The sequence below is a fragment of the Ischnura elegans genome (genome assembly GCF_921293095.1).
Source record: "Ischnura elegans chromosome 13 unlocalized genomic scaffold, ioIscEleg1.1 SUPER_13_unloc_1, whole genome shotgun sequence".
Classification (NCBI taxonomy): domain Eukaryota; kingdom Metazoa; phylum Arthropoda; class Insecta; order Odonata; family Coenagrionidae; genus Ischnura; species Ischnura elegans.
In genome coordinates this window covers 3,226,657-3,249,102 of record NW_025791657.1, presented here as the reverse complement: position 1 = coordinate 3,249,102, position 22,446 = coordinate 3,226,657, and the positions used below count along the sequence as shown (strand labels likewise).

The 22,446-nt window shown below is 38.7% G+C and overlaps 1 protein-coding gene across 5 annotated transcripts in view; it reads right to left on the bottom strand.

Moving 5' to 3' along the window:
- The window catches only part of LOC124172575 (zinc finger protein 180-like), a 68,589-nt gene that overhangs the window by 28,026 nt on the left and 18,117 nt on the right, over window positions 1-22,446 (bottom strand). For all 5 annotated transcript variants that reach the window (XM_046552015.1, XM_046552014.1, XM_046552016.1 and 2 more), the window contains 2 exons: window positions 18,752-18,904; window positions 10,131-10,250 (listed from right to left, as the gene is read on the bottom strand). In XM_046552015.1, the coding sequence (XP_046407971.1) occupies window positions 10,131-10,250; window positions 18,752-18,904 (273 nt within the window). The remainder of the gene's footprint in view (window positions 1-10,130; window positions 10,251-18,751; window positions 18,905-22,446) is intronic.

Genomic DNA, 22,446 nt, shown 5'->3' with positions numbered 1-22,446 from the left:
CTCATTGCACGTACCTCTTTATCTTGTAAAACCTCCATATATCTTAGCAAGGAGACACCCCCAAGACAGCCTAACTACCTCCGCAAATCGTACCAAGAGAATAAATAGAAACCATTTATGTGGTCGGCTGCAATTACGTACATGGAATAACATTTTCAGCTATAAATGTTTCATGCCTATTTATTGGTTATACCTTTAATATGCTGTACTTTTCATGTTAGCCATTAGTTGTGGCAATTTTGCTATTTCTATGCTATCAGCTATGGAAATATTTCCACTAACTTAGCTCCCATCAATGAAGACAGAAATACTCAACCGCATTGCTACTTCCGCATCTAAAATGAAATATATTTCACAAATTTACCACGACTCAAATTAAAACAAATCCAGTTTTGCAATTATTTTATTGCCATATTTCCTTGTGTATCACAATCTTACTATACTGCCTTAGTAATTTTTTCAATGCTCGCGTTAAAAATGGGGGTCCACAATTTAATGCGCTTGGCGACAGTTATATGCCTGGCCTGCGTATTCATGCCACAAAATCTGACTCATCCATTGGGAGCCCTGAAAAATCAATTTGTATTGTCATGGTTCATAAATTGATGTATCACCACTTCACCCGGGCTATCATCCGGCAACTGTCCTAGAGGGTGTTTTGTGCAGCAGAATATTTTCCACATGCATCTCATCAAGCCATTCTCGAATTTTGCATGGGCATCAGTGCAACAAGGCCGTGATGCTTTTCGGAATGTTGGCATCATGCACTAATGGGTGATTCAGAATGCATCCTGGAAGTGAGCACTGAGTTTTTATGCTTTCATTAAAATGCTTTCGCTAGAATGACGACTGCTCAGTGCCACAACATCAGAGCGCCCACTAGCTCAGTGAGCCAAGTTGAGTGGTCAGTGTGGCACAACTCACCCATTCTGTACAATACAACGTACTCATAATTTTGAGAGATTTGGTTATTTAAATAAAAGATCATAGCACTTTCCCACAATTTTTTTTTACTGCATACAACGTGTTTCGGCTCACTGAGCCATCATCTGGTACGAGACACTGTGAAACATTTGAAAATCACCTTTATACCCTTGAGAAAGGGGGCTTGGGAGGATTTGACATCTTTGAAGAAGGGGGTGGGAATAGGGGTATAGAGTGGAGACAGTGGCAAAAGATACAACTACGGGATGTGGGGAACCCATGTTGGAAGCAGGACTCAGTCATAACTGTAAAATAACGACTCGTGGGAGGAACCACAAAAAATGGGGGGGGTAGGGTAACAAGGGAGGCTGCGTGTCATTAGAGATGGAGAGGAGTAAAGCAATAAACGAAAATAGGTGGTATTTGTCATTTTCAACCAGAAATTCTACACTTCGAAAGTAAGAGCACAAGACTTGATGTTTCAGAGCAATTCAAAATTGTACATAGTGATATGAATATGCTCATGAATGAAAAAGTGTTTGTCACCCACTCTCCTCTCCTTAAGATCCCCTTCCCGAAAACAAATGGTCATTGAAAAACAAAAAAATGTAATTGAAAACAAATGGTAAATGAAATTTTGCAATGAACGACACAGCTCTACTCTGCATGTTAACATTTGACAGTGTTCCCACTAACAAAATTATAAAATTTGCCACTGCCGGAATTTGAACCCCAGTCCACCAACCAACACTCTAGCCACCACACCAATCCGATCTCCCACTTCAAATATACGTGTGCAGATAAGTGTGTGGACAGTGTCTGTATGTGGCTCAGCCTTGAAACACAATGGGGAACATGCATGAAATTTGTTCATCATGCTAGCAAGTCTTATTGAATAGACAATTTTCTCACGACTCCAAATATATAAGCCAAAACTCTCCTAGCACTACACAAACGTCATTAAATGCTCATTAAAAGTGATAGAATATCGCTTGATGTCACGTGACCTGAAACGCTCTCTGACGTCATCGCACGGTACACCATTCACTTCGCCAAGAGAGTAGAAGGGCAGACTCTTGATTGCAATATATAGAAGTAAAAATCATCAACGAGCTTTGTAGTAGTTCCTAAAAGGACAAGTTGACTTAATAGGGATTTAAGAAAGCACAATACCACAGTTTACTTTTGGTCGACTCCCTTTTGGCGGCTGACTTCCTGAAAAATAGTGATTGCTTCCAAATCTCACCAAACAATCCCCTTCTTTTGAATCAATAACGCCTTGGCAACCCAAAATATTCACAATCTGCTGTTTGACGTTAAAACAGCAATTATTTTCCCCATATTTGCATTTGAGTCCCAGCATAGACCAATTTTTTATCCACTTCCTCAGTCTGCTATCAGTGGATTCCGTGCCGTGACGTCACGCTCCGATGACGTCGTGTTTTCAAGCAGCCGATGAAGATTAATTTTCAAAGACTAATAACTCAGCTAAAAAACATTATTCATCCGCAAAATTTTCAGTGAGTACATTTAAGATAGGGATCTGCTTATTCTAGTACTTTGAAAAAATTGTGCATGTTCCCCATTGAAATATCTTTTTTTTAATATGTCCATTGTAATTCCACTATCAAGTTTGAGAGATGACGAAATTCACGGCTTATTCATGGTTCTAAGGTTTTCACAGTTGAGTGGGAACTCTGGTGGAGCAAGAAATGTTTTCTGCTGTGATCATATATGCTAGGCATTAAAGAGTAAGCACAATGATCACCAAGATTAAAATATGGACCTTGCATCAATGAAAATTTCAAAAACACTCATTCAGTTTCTGCTCATCTAAACATTAATACAGAGCATGGTCCAATAAATGCGAAAATTACAATGGATTTTGGTCCATTTTGAATTGAGAGGAAAATCGGTGTGAAATAGGGTGGTTTCCTATTATTTTTTTATTGCCTGAATCGAAAGATTATTACTCCTGGAGTATGTATTTCACGCTCTTAGATTTTTGAATGACGATGTCTATTTTTCGCGATTAAATGAAAAGTGAAAATTTTCAAGCGCGCGAAAACGCGACATGTAAGTAGGAATGATGGGAAAAAGTCCGTGCGACGCATTTCTGGTTCCCCCTCCCGCCTTGTGAGGTGACCTTGATCGAGGCTCTGAGCGCTGATAGGACGCAGGATGCTAGCGGGTAGCTGAGTACCTTGCTGGCTGGTAGCGCTTGGCTTAAAAAAGGTTTATTAATACCTTATCAAACGAAGAAAACTTTCCGAACTTAGCCAGTTTTAATAGGTGACTATTAAGACATGTTTCCCTGAGCTCTGTGCCTCATGCCTGCATTGGTAATCTCAGACGATGTAAAACTCCTATCCTCTCGTGTAGAAACTTGGTCCCTGTGACGTCACGTGGAGTGGAATCGCATGGGCGCCAATCTGGTCTTTTTCAAATGAGGATAAAATTTGACCCTTGCCATTCGTCAAAACCGGTATTTCAAAAACCAAATAATTTGTGTATCATGAATACACTAATGGTGGGTAACGAATCAGCGAAACGAAAGGCAATCAATGCCTTTCGTTTTCTTTGATGAAGGAAACTACCCTATTTTTGGAAATAGGAGTTTTGTAGTAATTTTTTTCCATGCTCAGGATTGCCACTCAAATCAAATTATAAAACACACAATATTTTCCAGTTTTTCACAGTCTTGATGTTGCCAAATTCACGTTCTGTTGATAAGCCATTTTTGGCAGAAATATTGATATCGTGACAATCATTGGCCACACGCAAAGTAAAAATTTAATTAACCCATTAGTGCATAGCGTCCGATATATCGGACGTGTCCATGTCTCACATTAACGCTTCTTGAGTCATTAAATTCAATGAGTCAACTAAAATATTAGCGGGGGGGGGGTGAAGACACACATCCATTTGAACTTAATACAGTATTAAAATGTAGTGCAAGTCAACTGGAGCCCATAACAAAATAAAATACACCCATGTCTCGTATAGCGAAAGGGATGCGTTCCTTGGGGTCTTTGCACTATACAAATTTGTGTTATACGAGAGCGTTTTAACATTGGGAAGATAGGGATGCGTTCCTGGTAGCATAGGTCTTGGGTATTGAATTTCCTCTAAAACATATATATTCCCATAAATAGCCTTAGAAAACATTATTTATATAAATGTTTATCGTTTAAAACATCTTTAAAGATAGTATGCACGCATTTGAAGACTTAAATTCACGTCAAAAAAATTCTTACGTGCTTTTGAAATTCCCTCCTGTCGTCCCGGTGGGCTAACATCTGTTATCTCAGGTGTTCGTAATGCATTGCTGGCAGTTGACGATTTTTCAAACCAGTCTAAATACAACTATCGTGTCACCCAGGCCCTTTTGTCGCTCATCGAAATGACAGGCAATTGCTACTTTGAATGCCATTTCATAGCTAGCGGAGTTTATGAATGACAAATCATTTTAATTTGAGGTCCTGCGAGTCATTAGCAGCTACGTGAAACAGTCTTTAAATGCCTTTAAACCTGACCCAGGTTTTCCTTCCCTGAAAATGAATGAACAAGAATGCATTCTTTTCCTAAAGGATATCGTCTCGTCAACACTAAAAACTAGTTGAGGGGGAAAGGAGCCACTTTCAATCACAGCTTGGAGTTCGTCAGAAAATGTTGTGGTGACTGCGCTATCAACACTTGCAGATTCACCTGATATCGCCGCACTGAAAATACCTGCTTGCCGTTTAAATTCTGGAACCAACCGGAGCTTTCACTAAACGTTCTCGGAGCGATTACCACTCTCGTCTTTTTGTACTGATTCACTATGAACTTTCCGTATGTGTAGACCGCTTGGTTGAAGTTGGTGCGGCTGAGGTCACTGATGTTTTAACTTCGTCTTTATTCAGAATAAGGCATCGTGCGTTTAAACTTCCGCACAATATCGCTTTGACGTTCTCCATTTTCAAAGCAATTGACCTATATCAATTTCTCTTCTAGGTTTATGGTCTTTCTTGACAAATTCTTGATTTTTCTACCAGCATTCCTATTTTTTGCCATTTTCTCTTGGTTTTTACTCAGCATGGCTCTATCGAAATCACCTTCTACTGCTGAACTGTGTTCTTGAGATGCAGAGGGCCTACGACTGCGGGGAGGGAACGAAGATATTGTGTTTGAGACTCTATAGGGGGACCCTCTTATATGCTGGTGCTCTTCATGCGCAACTCGGCTACCGCTCCATTTCTCTCCCGTAAATACCGATGACCCTGAAGGCTTTAGAGTAGATCCTCTACCTGGAAGTCAATCCCCCGATAACTTATGACGGCAAAAATTACGTCTCAACCAGTATTGCTTAAAAAAAACTCATTTCCACTAGCCCCACGCTTAATTAATGATCTAAATTAACTCATTCTGTTAAGGAGACTAGATAAATTACTTCGGTAGGCCGGCTATCTGGACCCAATGACGAGTAATACTTTTGGCCATTGCACAGCAATGGATTTCGATTAATATATAAACAAAAAACAAGATTTGAGGCAAGCAATAATATTAATATGCGTAAAATGATAGAAATTTCGTGTGTACTTAGCGCAAGTTCACGTTTTATCACGAGAGCGTTTAAGATTTTTGATTAGGCTACACTGGGTTGCAATGTTTCTCCGAGGAACAAATTTGCGCTATATCGAAATTGCGCTATACGAGACATGGGTGTACACACGTCCGATATATCGGACGCTATGCACTAATGGGTTAATGCAACAAACGCCAAAGGTCTTCACGACTGAGTGGGAGCCCTGTTTCATCAAGTAGGGGAAACGGTTGCGTGTTTCTGCTGAGTAGTGCTGGGAATATATTCCACCATGAGGTGAATCTGCATCATAGCTAAACGGCACTAAACAAGGCCACACATACACAGCACACTCAAAAAGTCATCAGATGCAAGGGGATCTGAGCTTAGAAATAATAAAAAAAAGTCATTAAGGACAAATCCCTAGTCCTCATTACAATTTCCTGATCACATTTACGACAACATCCAAATCTACAACAATCAGAACCCTGTATATATCAATCTCTTATGAGGAACGAGTTATGTTGTCGCATCTGGCTAACAGCTACATCATTATGTCATGGCCACTCTGTCAGAGAGTACCACATTAACACTTTGCATGCCGTAATATTATGTCCTGCTAATCCTTCTGAGGATTGCCATAGACGTAATATTACGTCTATCTATTTCATTGACTTTGTTTGCATCAAGCTGTAATATTTTGCCCGTGGTACTTTTCCAGTTCACTGCTTAGTGGTTCTGTTATTTCAAAAATCAACTGCTCTATGGAAAAAGAGTTCTTTTCATGTCTTGAGGACGAAAAGTCCTCTGTAGCTACTGGCACCCTTATCTCAGCCTACTTTGTGTGAAAATTCTTTGAAGGAAAGAACCATTCGTTGATGGTGCAGTGACCCTTTTTGTCATCCAGGATTTTTGATGATTTGCTCGGAACGATGCTTTTCTATGATTTCCAATGGTTTAAATAGCTCGAATTGAGTGTAATAAAATAATTATTATGCATTTTATGGTGGTACATCATTTGTTGCGACTTTTTTATTTCTCAAAAACAACTAGTTTTCATTATTAAAATATATATTTAACTCCTTACTGTACACATATATTTACGTGTGGACGTTTCCTGACCCGGGAGACAACGGCCGTATATTTACGTGTGAGATTTTCCTGGCCAGGATAACAAAAGCCATATATATACGTTTTCTAGCTCTCTCCCTTTCAGGACGGTCGAGGGTTTACGTCGTCTTTGTCTCAGGACCCAACCCTGCGGGGTATAGGATTTACCCTCGGAATCCGGGAGCAGGTATAACCCCTCTTAGCGGTAAGGGACAGCGGTCATACAATGGGGAATTCCACTGAAAATGGATGATTATTCGATAAAATATCTTTCGTGCTGAAAATTACAGTGAAAGCAGTTCTTTTCTAACCTGCATATTGTTCGTAAAATTCCAATTTGAATATTGTATATTAATCTTGCGCTCTAAACGACCCATCGCCATGTTGGCTGAGCGTGACGTCAGAGTCCAGTAAACAATGTGTTTACGTGGTGCCAGTAGACTATTTGTCCCAGTTTTAGAAAAACCTATGTATCTCTCTATATAATTAATTTTTTTATAAGTTAATAGGGATGGGCAAAAATAACCGGTTTTATTTATAACCGTTTTTTTTATTAGGTATACAGATTGACACCCGGTTATTTTTTTATGCCGGTTAACCTGAGTATTAGGTTTTATTTGGCACAACCGGAAAATATACTGAGAAAAATAATCTGACTCTTTTGATTCCCGCACTCTCTCGTGATCCGTTGGAACTACCAGCACTCTTCGGCCCACTGGGTGAGGTTTTCCTGCGCCTCTACCGGCCACAGAGCAAATTAAAACCGGTTATTTTTTATGCAATAGAAGAACCTAGTGTCCGGTTAAAACCTAAGTGACAAGTACTCGTTGGCATAACCGATGGCAGGCGGGAGAGAAATAACCGGATGAGGGAGTACTCGTTGGGGAAACCTATTGCTGTGGAAAGGTTTTTTCAAAGGGTCTCGAGTTGAAATGGAATGAGTACTCGGTTATTTGTCAGTTATGCGAGTTATATCTAAACAACCAGCAGAAATAACCGGACGCCAGGATACTCGTGAGGAAACCATGCTGCTCATTACTGCGGTATAGGTTTATTCAATGCATCTCAACTAGTAAAAACTGTAACAAGTAGTTGGTTAATCTCCGGTTATTGAAAAATAACCAAGGCGTTGGAGTAGCTATTACGGAATTGAAATGGATATGAAGTACCTGAAATATTATATTAGTTTGTGAAAGCATGCCATGTGACCAATAATACAAATATGAACATTAAAAATTCGGGGGGGAGCCGGGACCCCTTATCTGTTTATACAATCAGGGTCGAAAGGGTGGTTGTCCCCCATAAAATTTCGGGGGGGGGGGGGGGTGTTATGGCCCCTCTAGCTTTTTTTTAGACTTAGTTATATTAAAGCACAGTCATTGTAAGGGGGTCCTGTCCCCCCTGGAGGACCATAGTCCCGCTAGAAAATCTGGGGGCGGGACCCCCTCCGCTCTGTTATAAATTTAGTTATGTTAAAGCATGTCTGCGACATCGGAGTAGCTAGGGAGGCTTACGGGACCCGGCCGCCTATAAAAATGCGGGGGGGTGTATTGTGACCCCCCTAATTTTTAATGTAGATTTTGTTATTTTCAAGCACGGCTGTTTTTGGAGGGGTCCCGGTCCCCCCGAGAGGATCGTGGTTCTCCATAAAGTTTTGGGGTGGTCCTAGGGCCCCCTTAACTTTTTTGTTTGACCTCCTACCTAAGACTGTGCTTGAATATAACTATGTCTAAACCTCAGCCAGTGGGCCGAAGAGTGCTGGTAGTTCCAACGGATCGCGAGAGAGTGCCGGAATGAAAAGAGTCAGATTATTTTTCTCGGTTTTTTTTTCCGTTATTTTCCGGCAAATTTAATGTAATTCTCAGATAAAAGGCATCAAAAAACAACCGGTTTTTAATTGGCTTATCTAATAAAAAACAATCAAGGCTCTACGATAAACTACACCACGAAGAAGGAAGACGAAGTTCAAAAATTGCGGTAGGTTTTTTTTAAGAATAGAAGATATGCAACACGCAATGCTTTAGGTTATATAACCTGCTCACTCGCATTCTGACGGAACAGGGCGTTTTTCTGGCGCGAAAGAATTTTTTAATTTTTGGGAACTTTGAAGCTCTGAAGCAACAAGAATATTGAGAATTATGAAGTCATACTTTGCAGACGTAAATAACTTATTTATCTAAAATTGTAAAAAAAATCACCTTTTTAATTTTATGAGAGCACCCCATTGTTTATCTAGTCAGTTTTTGAAATAAATATTTGTTCATTTTTCACAATAAATAAACTAAGAATTGAATTCTTTGTCTTTTGAGAAAGGTTTGCAATTTTTAAACGAATTTCTACGATAAATATTAACTTATACCTCGAGTTATGTATAAACATCAACATGGAAATTGCTGCTGCATTAAATGTGTTTATAATGACCTTAGAACTTCGTTTAAAATTTGACAATGCTCTGAAAAAAATGAGGAATTCAATTCAAAGTCTGCAATTTACGTGTAAGCAACAATTATCCATTTGCTAAATACATATAAGCTATCCATAAGTTGACCGCGAATCAATGCCGCAGGTATGGTCGTAAACCCTGAAAGGATGGAGCACAACTAATTTCCGAGTCCGAGATAATGCGGAGTCCCAGCATGGAGGGGTCGAAAAAGGTTCAGCGAGACCCTTCTTAATGAATGTCCTCCAAAAATGCTCTGTACCACGAGAAAGAAGAGTCTCTTGGGGCTCAGTACAGCAGTCACGCTAAGACGAAAACTCCGCCGTCTCGAAAGGGTTAAAAGTTGGCAATACCGTATTTCTCCGAATATAGTCCCCCCCTAATTTTTAGGCTTCAGTTTCGGGAAAAGTTAAAAAAATGCGTTTGAATATAGTCCCCCCCCTTTACGTTTACCATTACCGTTTTTTTATTACCGTTTAGGCATTTTTGGAAAAAAAGGGGTGACTATATTCAGACATATACGGTAAATGCTATTCAACTCATTCATAAAGAAGAGCATGGTCCATTTTTATTGAAATACACATCGATATAAATTTATTTATGATGCTTAGGTTTAAAAAAAAAGTGGATTTTTCAGTAGGGCTATAAAATAAGCTGCAGGCACTCATAGTTTTAAACAGTACTCAGTATAACTCTCAATTCCTTACCCCCTTCTGCTCCGTACCTAATGGAAGTGAAAACCGTTTGTATGGGCACAAAATCAATGACTGCTTAGTGCCGTGATGTCAGAGAGCTCACATGATCACTGAGCGAAGTTGAGCTGCCAGCGTGGAAAAATTCACCAAATCGGTTCACTAAAACGGATCATTCATTTCAAATGATTCATACATGAAAGCTCTTCTGTAGTTGTTCATGGTTGATGAGGTGAGGGAAAATGCTGCAGGTTTCTGCTGAGAGGTGTTGGGAATATTTCACAACGGAATGACATTGTGCCATAAAAAAAGAGTACTATATAAGGGAAGAGCACACTGATACACAAAACACAAAACTGTAAGCACAGAACTGTGCTTAACAAAGCAAAAGTGAACTTACCAAGTCATCAGTCCCAACGGGGTCTATGACACCACTTGAAACCTCAGCTTGATCTCTTGTGTAAAACACAGGATTATTCCCCTTCCCGAGGTGGTCTTCAATCTCCTCTTTCACATTGAACTGAAAGAAAATGCTTGGTGTCATTTAATAATGGCAAAATTATAATACCCTTTTTAAATAACGGCAATGAAAACCTACTATTTTACCAGAGACAACTCAAGCTGGACAAAATCATGTGCTCACGAGATTCTTATCACTCTCAGTTCAGCCTAGCAAACATTTAAGTTCAACTGCTGCAGTAATTTAGCCATGCTTTCCAATATTTATTATTTCATAAAAATACTAGCTGACCGGTAAACTTTGTACTGCCTTATACCCACTGAAGAGTTTAGTTACACCATTTGTTACTCAACAGTGGCTGAACTGATTTTAGTAATATTTAACTTACTGTAAGAAATTAATTTAAAAAATCGATAAAAATATAAAAATAAGTATCAAAATAGCTCTTTAGAAACATTTTTTTATCCAGACTTCACCAGGGACATCGACCAAGGCATTTATACGCGGATTTCTTCAGTGAAATTTCTAATTTTTATGTTTTTAACTAAGGAAATTTAAGATGTTGTGGTCTTATAAAGTAGTTAACAGTGTTGAACCCGTTCTTAGGGCATATTAACCCTCATATGGATTCTCTGCGCCTTAGCGGCGCTCGTGGTTTTAAAAGTGGTGTAAAAATTTTCCATTCCAATGGATCATTCTGAAATTTTCAGTAGTCTATTTTTTCTGCCTTCTTCGTCTACGTATAAAATTTTGTTAGCATAGTGTCGATAGTTTACATTTTATTGGCCTCTAATGGAAAAAGTTACGTCGTTGGATTTTCGGCGCCGCTGCGGCGCTCAGTATTTCCTCGTCGCTACGTCATTGACTGCACTCCCAATGTTAATGTCAAATCATTCATGTTTCGTATGAAATGCTATAATATATTTATTATCATATTATTTATATTTTTAAACATTATAAACAAAATGAAATTGTTAAACAAAAGGAAAATTTTACCATACCTATTTTGCTTTCTATTACAGCTAAAAATCAAAATATTTGCCTCAGTATGATGTTCATTGACAAAACTTCATCTTTTTACAAAATTATTCATAAAAACTTATGGCTAGTCAAAGTTGTTTTCTCATGGGCCGCCGACTTAGTTTTGCTTGGACCGAGAATTTCCTCATCGTTACGTCAGGGTCTGCACTTTCAACGCTAATGTCAAAGCAATAATGTTTCATATGAAATGCTATAATCTATTTTAATCCTATTAGTTAATTTTTAACTTATAAACCAAGTGAAATTGTTTAACAAAAGGAAAATATTACAATACCAATTGTGCTTTCTCTTTTAGCTAAGAATCATTACGTTTGCTTCGTTATAATGTTCATTGACAAAACTTCATCTTTTTGCGAGAATTATTCATAGAAACTCATGGCTATTCAAAGTTGTTTTTCCATGGCTTCCGACTTAGTTTTGCTTGGGCACCTTCTCCGCTCCGCGTCCACGTTACTGCCGTGGTGATAGTCAGCTTTGGGTAAATACTAGAGTGACTCTGTTTAGAATTACTCCAAGCAGCAATTCTAAGAAAAATTTAACACAATGCATTATCCGAATTCGTAGAATAATGCTTCCTCACCGTTGTGTGAATATTTCTCGCTGAATGAGTAACTGTAACTTACCAAGAGATTCAGAAGTTTCACCGACTACCGTGAAGAACACATCGCACAGTTATTGTTATATGTCTTGTACTTTTCATTCGAAAAAAATCCCTTTGCGGCTACGATAGTCTATACAAAATTGCTGGCGTTTATATAGCTACTGATGACGTGACAGTTTACCATTGAGGTGAAATCAAGATAACTACCCAACTAATTTCGTGATAGAAAATAATTTCTCTTTCCTGACGATGAGTTTAGACTTTACATGGTAAAAATCGTTTCATTATGAATAGATGAAAAGACAATTTACCATGAGGTAAAAATTTGTAAACATATATCTCGTTTCTATGTGTACTGAAATGTACAGATGTTTTATGCATTGGGGGTGTTACTAACGTAAAGGGATGAGTGAGAAGGAGAAAGGAGAAGGAATGCCAGGAGGTTGTTTTGAGGTGAAGGGGCGGTAGTGTGTAGACTGCCAAGGATCGGGGAATACCCAGATCGTTAGGACAGGTAGAAGTAGAAAATCCTTATCGCAAAAAAGGTTGGGAGTGCAAGGAGGCAATTAGATACAAAAGCCTGCTTTTTCTTCATCCTTCTAACGCTGCATGAAGGACAGGGAACAAAAGCCTTGTCAAAACGCCCCGCGGTGGCCCTCCCTTCATTCCAAGAAGGTCCAGCTCGGTGGGTCATTAGGGTGGTGAGAAGTTCAACCAAGTTTTGTGGGAGGGGGTAAGAAGGTGGTGAATGACGAATAAGGGAGCTTAGTGGGAAAGTATGGAGAGTCTCAATGTTTGGGTCAGTGAAACGCTAAGAAAGGAAACGGAAAGAAAATGTAAGGGAAGTCCTTCCAAAGTGAGGGTATTTTTGTCACCCCAGAGCATATTATCATCAGTTTCTCACGCAGATTTGGACGAAAAAAAGGCAGCTGCTCATTCTCCTCTACCACCAATAACACATACTTCTAAGAATTTATTTTTTTTGGACTTCCCACCAATCCAGGAGTAAAACCTAATCTTATGCACTCCCACGCAAAACATTTACCCGTCCATATCTAAGGAAACCTTTCGCTTGGGCTACACGTCCCCAGTGGGGGAATGGGGCTCCGCGGTAGGAAAAGAGTACCGACTCTTCTAGCTCCATCTCCAAAGAAGCGTTGAGTTCTTTGACACGCCGCTTATCATCCCATATTATTTATATTTCAAAAGCCATAAGACTTGATTTTTTTAATTTCAGGACATAAGCTCCCAGAATATTCGTAAGATTTGTCTTGATCGCCAGAATCTTGTAAAAATCACGAAAGTTACACTCGTCTCTTCACACTTAACCTACATCTGTTCCATTATTAACGTTTAATAACTTATCCTTCTATATACACTGCAAAGATATAACATATGGGTGGACGCATTGAAGCAAAATTATGTCATATGGGCATAAACGAATTTTATTTGGTCATCATTTTTAGCATTTAGATACATAAAATTATAAACAATATAAACATTAAAAAGCGGAGTTTGCCGAGCTCTGCATATCATAAAAATATTTCAAACAACAATTACTCACGAAATTAAAACTTTCACTCAAAAATAACATACAAAGGGAACTGAAATAAAGAGCATTACGGCAAGAAATGGAAAAGAATGCAGCGTTCAATTTTTTTTGTTATTACTTCAACAATAAGGGTTTAAATCTAGCAAAACACGGTAAGAAATAAAGATAATAGATGTATTTACCATTATCAATCAAAAAACTTGTAAATTCAGGCTAACTTTGAAAGATAATAGCAAAAAATGACGCGGCGCCGCTGCGGCGCCGAGAATCCAACGACGTAACTAATTTTGTAAATCCATATGAGGGTTAATGCCATGCTAGTCTGATACTTGACTCATGCTCAAAACCTTGCAAAAATAGCTTCTAGGGAGCAGCATTAATATGTCGCGTGCCATTAATAACTCAGTTTGGAAAAGTGCTTTGCACAAACGTGCCCCGGTCTACCCTACACATTCGTATTTAATCTCTTCAGTCAAGTACCATCTGATACATGTTTTCCACATTCAGACCTCAAACACTCACCTTGTTATTAGTTAATCATCATTGCAAATGCAACTTGCATTGGAAATTCAATTCGCTAACATTGAAATTGGTTGGAGTCATGGGAATCCTCGGAATGAAAATTTTCAGTGAATTTTGAGTAAAAAATGAATTTTTCTTTGAATTTTCCTTTGAGCATGGATGCGTTCATCGCACTGATTAACAGTTGTTTTAATCACCAAACAAATAACATTAATTAGTTTTGGTTGTTTAGATTTTAAAGCATCATCATCACCAGCAAACCAACCATCAGCTGTAAATTGAGCTGTGGTAAGCCAGGAGCAACCAATAAGTTTAAAAATTCACATGGATAATTGGAGACTTTGTCTCCCTTTGTTACAGTCAATAGATTTTAGTGACAGCAGAGTGCCAACTATTTGATACTGAATTGCTAAGTTTAAGTAATGTAACATCTTTGTTCTTAGCGGCAAAAATTGCTCGTTCACTCAACCTATCGTGAATTTTGTGGCCATCAGTCATGTTCGAGAAAACTTTGTTGATGAGCTAATCTTTCGACAGGAAATGAAATCAATCTGCTTAATAGGGTAGTTTCCTTCATCAAAGAAAACAAAAGGCATTGATGGCGATTCGTTACCCACCATTAGTGTATTCATAATTCACAAATTATTTGGTTTTTGAAATACCGGTTTAGACGAATGGCGAGGGTCAAATTTTATCCTCATTTGAAAAAGGCCAGATTGGCGCCCATGCGATTCCACTCCACGTGACGTCACAGGGACCTAGTTTCTACACGAGAGGATAGGAGTTATACATCGTCAGAGGCTACCAATGCATGCATGTGTCACAGAGCTCAGGGAAACATGTCTTTATAATCACCTATTAAAACTGGCTAAGGTTGGAAAGTTTTCTTCACTTGATAAGGTATTAATAAACCTTTTTTAAGCCATACGCTACCAGACAGGAAGGTACTCAGCTACCCGTTAGCATCCTGCATCCTATCAGCGCTCAGAGCCTCGATCAAGGTCACGTACCAGGCGGGAGGGGGAACCAGAAATGAACCAGACTTTTTCCCTTCATTCCTACTTACGCGTCGCATTTTCGCGCGCTTGAAATTTTTCATTTTTCATTTGATCGCGAAAAATAGATATCATCATTTAAAAATCTAAAAGCGTGAAAATTTTTTAACCCTTTCCTGCCGGAACTTACAATTGGTAAATGTGTTCCATGCCAAAAGTAGCATGAGAATATGTTAAACATCTCTGAATGGAGCTCTTTTTTGGGTTGGAGTCACCCTGGTATTTCCATTCCTCAGATTTGGGACCCAACTCAACCTTAACCCGGCCATTGGACTAGACCCTCTAACCCTATCTAAGCACGAATCCATGGTCAACTTATTGTGCTACCAATATTTTTTCAACCAAATATTGCAATAGATCATCAAAAACTTACTCTTCTAAAGGAATTATGAACATTTTTTAAGGATTGTGGAATTTTACTCAAGATTTCTAGCGTTAATAATAAAAAAGTTAGTGCACATAAGGTACTAAGACTACAAGCCCAGAAGTGTGTTATTTTCAACCCTTAACCAGTAACGGGCAATCCCTTTTACACTACCAGTGAAACAAAAATTCATAAAACATAGCAAAGTCATTTTTATTGCTTACAAGGAGACGTCGCCAAAGTGATGTTTAGAATCTGGATACGGATGTTATTTTCTAAAAATATAAAGGTAAGATAGAAAAAGTGTCACGGCTTTCTTCCAATAGGCCCGGGTTCGAGAGATATTCGCTTGTAAAAACTTCGCGCAACATGACATCCCTTGAGTAATCGCCGTATTAAGGCACAATTCGGAGTTTCGTTTAAAATCCATAAATTGATATTAAATTTAAAAAAATCTTGAAGTAACTAAATAAAACGAATGGGGATAAAATGTGACAGTGACTTCAAAACTTAGAAGAGAGAAAAACACGGCCGTAGTTAAGAGGTTAGTGATTACTCAAGGGACATCATGCTGCGCGAAATCTTTACAAGCGAATATCTCCCGAACCCAGGCATATGTGGAAGAAAGCCGCGACCCTTTTTCTTCCTTACCTATATAGTTTCAGTTAATAACATCCGCATGCAGATCCCGAACATCACTTTGGCGATGTCTCCTTGTTAGATTAAATGTTTCGTTGACTTCTCAACAATTATAAACCTTATACAGTGAGTCCTCGTTTAACGTCACCTACCGCTCCTGAAAAATGTGACGATAAACGAAATGACGTTAATCGAAACAATATCCCATAAGAAACAATGTAAAAATTGAATATCGGTTCCTGGACCTCACAATTCCTACGCGAAAAAATTTTAGCGTATCATATCTGGGGTATTTTATACGATGGGAATGCCAAACTATGGCATAAATACGAGTTCCTGTCTTCATCGACGACAATAGCAGCAGTGACGTAAATCATTCTCCATTTTTGTATCTTCCTGCATTTGCTTTTCGGCTTCGCTATGGTGGTCGCCCGGGCGAGCGTCGCCTGGGCATCCTCATCGCTGAAACATCGTCGCAATTACAGGTACCAAAATTATTGTGAACACGGCGAAAAATGTGACGACAAAAACTCCGAGTTCTACACGGAAAAATTCCTAGAGATCACTTTTTTGATTCCTGAAAACCATTACGTCAAGTAAAACCTTGCGCACGTACCTAAGAATTCATTTTGCAGAAAATTAGCTAAAACCGTAGTCGCAATTAACAATAAACACACCGTTTTACACTTCGTTTAGACTGACTGTATTACCACCCACAAAACGAACAACCTGCAACGCCTGCTGCTTCGTGTTTTTTTCTCGCGCGAAATTTAAAAGCCTTGACGTTATCGAGAAGCAAAGGTGCGATAAACGAATGACGGTCTCAAAATTTTCGTGATGTTATCGCGAAATGACGTTAAACGGGGTGACGTAGAACGAGGACTCACTGTATTTAATATTATGCATTCCCAATACAAACCAACATTTACAGTAAAAATTGCTATTTGAAGCAGGGACAAAAAACTGATATCAAAAACACTTCAGTTGTTATTATTATTAAAAAAAGTTATTATTACTGTACATTTTTAATTAAGTGCCTAATTTTCCACGTTACGCACCTAAAATGCTTCCTGACAAATTATTAATTATTATAACTATTCTTGAAAAATCGCTAGGAATTGTTTTTAACAAGTTTTTGAATTATTTCCACCAGCATTATGTTTATTCCTTTATCCAATTAAGTGATGTGACGTCTCTACGTGAGACCGCTACAAAAATTCAGTACTCCTAATATACAAATTATTTGGTTTTAGAAATCCCAGTTTAGACGAATGGCAATGGTCAATTTTAACTGTATTTGAAAAAGGCCAGATTGGCGCTCATGCGATGCCACTCCTCGTGACTTCACAGTGACCTAGACTCTATACGAGTAGTCAGTAGTTTTACATTGTCTGAGATAACCAATGCATGCATGTGGCATAAAACTCAGGGAAATATTTCTTAATAATCGCCTATTAAAATTGCCTACGGTCGGAAAGTTTCCTTCATTTGATAGGGTATTAATAATCGTTATTTAAGCCAAGCGCTACCTGCTAGCAGGGTATTCTAGCTCAGGGTCAGGGCTAGCAGCCTGCATCGTATCAGTGCTCATAGCCTCGCACCAAAGTGGCCTCACTCGGCAGCGGCTGGAACCAGAATGTCGTTACGCGGGTTTTTCCCAGCATTCATACATAGCCGTCACATTATCGTGGCCTTGAAAATGTTGACTTTTCATTTAATCGTGAAAAATAGATATTGTAATTTAAAAATCTAAAAACATGAAATATGTACTCCAGGAGTAATAATCTTTCGATTTAGGCAACTAATAAAGATAGGAAACCACCCAATTATATTTGAAATTATCACATAAACTCGGCATATTGCCAATTCTGGTATAAAACAATTTTAAGACTTCGAATGAATACAAATGCCTTAGTAGTAACAGTTTTAGGGGACACAAACCATGGAAATGAGTGTTCATAAGATTATTTGGACAAAACTACCCTAGTTATTTTTTTTTCTAAACGAGTGCATACGTGAATGTGTTCATGTATATGTTCGTTCGCAGGTTTCCGCGGTGATTACTTGAGTTCAGCATTCTTTCGAGCTGCATCCGCATCCGTTGTCGAAGAACCACAACAGTTTCGCCAGCTCTCCTGCCAGCGTCCTCAGGTGAAGGATGAAGTGAAGCTTTTAGTCCTCTTTATATAGTCAATTTTTGGCGCCAATTCGGTGGATTTCTTTTGACCAATCAGGGAATGTCCTCGTATTTGCGTCGAATATTCTTGATAATACAATTGACTATATAAGAGAGGACTAAAAGCTTCACTTCATCCTTCACCTGAGGACGCTGGCAGGAGAGCTGACGAAACTGTTGTGGTTCTTCGACAACGGAACCGGATGCAGCCCGAAAGAATGCTGAACTCAGTGTTCATGTATACACTGCCCCAGCAGATTACACCATAAGAGATTTTTGAATGAACAATAACATTCGTGCAGGGGTAATTTTTGTGTATACTTTGTACCGCATTAACTATGTTGTATTATTGTATGTAACATGACATTAAGTTTTCGTAGGTTTTTCGCGCCCCCTTCTTTTGTGGACGTTTTCCTTCAGTGGGTTTTTTTTCACTGAAGAATACTAAACCCTCATCCTCATGTTTTTTTCCCAAAAACAGAAATCTTTTTTCTTACACAAAATTTTCACATATTGATGATAAAGTACTAACAACAACTTTTCAACAACAGAAATTTTCACAACTCAAGGCTATTCAACCCAGGTTATACTGCACATGAGAAAAAACTTACCAATATATTGGTTCTGGGTACTCGGTAGTCTGGCACAGGAACGCACATCTCAGTCGTTCGGACTGAGGTGCCTCTTATCACATCTTGAACACAGTCTTTTGACTCAGCAGACGACCCCAACTTGTCATCACCTGCCCCCTTTCCTTGGATACCCTGCAGAAAAAGTGGCAGTGATCAACAACTCACCTCCTCCAAAATCAACAAAAATGTGATTTTTCCTAATCTCAATGAAACAGATTTTTAAGTTCGTTATCTATACTTTTTCATAAAAATTGAGTGGAGCCAGCATGTCTGTTTATTAATCTCTCAAAAACTACATAACTGGCTAAAATTTGGCATGACAATTCTTGGGTATATTTAGTGCACACAGTTGGTAGCAGTGGCCCAGCAAGGGGGAGGTTTTGGGGGATAAACCCCCCCCCCCGAACTCAGAGAAATTTTTTAGTTTAACCTATTTCGCTTAATTGGATTAATATCACTTAAAGAATAGAGTAAATATTAATAAAATATCACTCAGAAGGCCATAAAACTCACCATTTTGAAGCATTTTGAAAAATTTTCTAAGGGAGGGCCCTGGCATCTCCTGCTTACCCTGGCGGGTATTCCACACCCTCAACACCCCAGTGTTTTACACCCGAAACCCCCCCTAGCCTTAATTCCTAGCTGTGCCCCTGGTTGGTAGCACAGCGAGGGGGGGGATTTTGGGGATAAACCCCCCCAGAGCTCAGGGAGACTTTTTAGTTAAATCCATTTCATTCTATTAATAATGGGTCCACTGGTTACTTGGGGCAGCCGCTTAATTGGGACAGATCTTGAAGAACAGAACCCAATGGAGGAATATCCCAGAGTATTCTCCGCTTAAATGGGACAGCAAGCCACTTTATTGGGCCATGAGTCGGCGGCATAGACTCTATACTAGCAACGAAATTAATTTTTTTTGTTTTCAGAATACTATTTGTTTTATTTTCCCCTTTGATTTACTCTTATTTTTCACAAATGTTCCTATTTTTGCCCTATTTTGAAAGCTCTTATTGTTTTACTATCCGCAAGAGGATAGGACTTTTCTTTAATAGGATTAAGTAAAAGACATTCATTCGGCGTCGCTCGAGGCTGTGAAAAATATTTTTCACTAAATTATTATTATTCTTAAAAATGATAATAATTTAACTAAAATCGCTGATTTATTAATCAAAGTAATGGTTTAATAAACTTAGGTTGCACTATAAGCGTTCTTTAGTCTTCTTTCTACCATTTCAAAGTTTTATATGCCCATATACAAGAGAGTTCGCCTAATTGGGGCAGCCGATTTATTGGGGAAAAGTGCACAAGTCCCGATATGTCCCAATTAACCGGAATCTACTGTATATGTCCTTATAGAAGAGTGTGAGGATTAATAAAATATTCCTCATAAAGCCATAAAACTAACCATTTCGATCCATTTATCATAAAAAATTTCTGGGGCAGGGCCCCCGTACCTATCCCTTATCCTGGTGGGTATACCACACACACCACGTCTAATTGCACCTAAAAAAACCCCTAGCCTTAATTCCTACCTGCACCCCTGCACATAGTGGCTACATTGTAACATCCTTGTACCCTTGGAAGGCCTTCAAATTGACCCTTTCACAGCACAATACATAATAGCCCAGGAAGACAATATGGGGGTCGTTCAAAGGTATTGATGTCGACAGCTTTCAGGAGCCGTTGACATCAATGAATCTCGCTGCAAAAGCCTACATTACAAGCTGTGCAGACGTACATTTATTCCTTTTTTCAAATGATGAGTGCTAAAAAGAGCCATGAACAATTGTAATTTTAACAGATACGGAATGAAAAACTGTTTTTTATTGTCTTGAAAATATTTTGGGACATTAAAGAGTCAAGCTTGCATTGTCATCCCACTCTACATAATCTTCACTTAAGGACAGAAAACCTGGAAAACGTTGAAACGAGAAATGAATCTTGTTGTGAAAGCCTACATTACAAGCTGTGCAGAGGTACATTTATTCCTTTTTTCAAACGATGGGTGCTAAAAATAGCCATCATCAATTGTAATTTTTTGAGTTACGAGAATGAAAAACTTATTTATAGCCTTGAAAATATTTTGTGACATTAAAGAGTCAAGCTTGCATTGTTATTTCACTCTAGCTAATCTTCACTTAAGGTCAAAAAACCTGGATAAAATTGAAACGAGAAATTGCAGAGGACATTTCAAGAAGATAAAAATATTCGCACCGAGGTACGGTTATCACAGTATACTCTTAGGCATACTATGTCTTCCTTCGTCTCTATGAGACTTCTCAATAAAGAGCCTCTGCCGCAGAGATGTCAAGCAGTAGAGGCTCGACATGGTAATTTAAGCTCAAAAACTCAGCCCCTTCAATTAGTCAGCAAGCAACAAGACCATTCCGACGTTGTTGAGAAAGAGATTGAACCCTATTTTAGTGAACTAGCTGTTCCCATTGCCCTTGTAACTGAATACTGGAAGAAAATGGACACTCTTCCATGACTTAAAAAGCTGCCACAAAAGAATCTTAACTTTTCCCCAATACTACACACTACCGATGGTATCATAATGATGTGCAGGCATCATTTTGAGGGCCTCCTCTGCCTTTCAGCCAAAGCTCCTTCATTCTCAGGCGACTTCACCTCAACACTTGAAAGTGTTAACCAACTCTAAACTCTAGGGGAAAGATTAGGACGTATTAACTCTTAAACTGCGGGAACATTTTAAAAAGTTTTGTTTTTCTGGGATGGCCTAGGAGAGTTTTGCGATATCTACAGTGAGGGAAAGAACACTTGAGCTCTACCCGGGGAGCAATAAAAATTTTGGGAAACTGCTGTAGGTAGTCGAGTATCCTCTATATTATTTCTACTGTATAGATACCTTTTTATCAACTTATACGCAACCAAACTCTACAAATCAGGTACCAAAATGCACAGAATTTATCAGAGAACATGCGATGGCATATCTTACTTCCTAAATATTGCTAATGCTTCCTAAAATTGGTTTTTAAATAATTAAAAAAAACAAAAACCAGTAAATATTCCTGACATTAACCGCGCACAAACTGATACATTTGTTCATTTGCAACAATATCTCGCATTCTTTAAATAACTTTCATCAAAATGCGGCTGATTCCACGTTCAAGTCTCCTGTTGATACGTATGTATGAGTCATCATGTGCCTTTAACAGAGGATAGTGTAATTACTTCCTTGTGTTTAAAGAGGTCTTCTGACCTCAATCTATACAAGAACATTCCAATTAAATTTGTACTTAAGACCCTGCCTTTTTTTCTACATTTTCAAATAAGAAATGCACCTATCCCTCTGTGGACCTGCATTGAAAAGAGCGGGGGAAGCCCGCTGGTAATGGGCGCAGCACGCTTGTAAATATGTATATATACAATATATATGTATACATAAGTATGTATAGTAGCACTCACTCTGCCCTCAGTGTAGAGAAGCAAGGAGTAGCACATGGTACAACATAGCACTACTCGTTAAACATATGATGCCCGGCACTACTGTCGGTATCGGTGCTTACAACATTTTTTAAAAATACTATGGAAAATATGACTACAGGAAATGAACGATAAAACTATACAATTCAGTATAAACTAGGAGTGTTAAACTACCCCAAAGTGCATGGAAACAGAGCAGCAGGGAGGCATTTGGTTCCACCACCTACCGA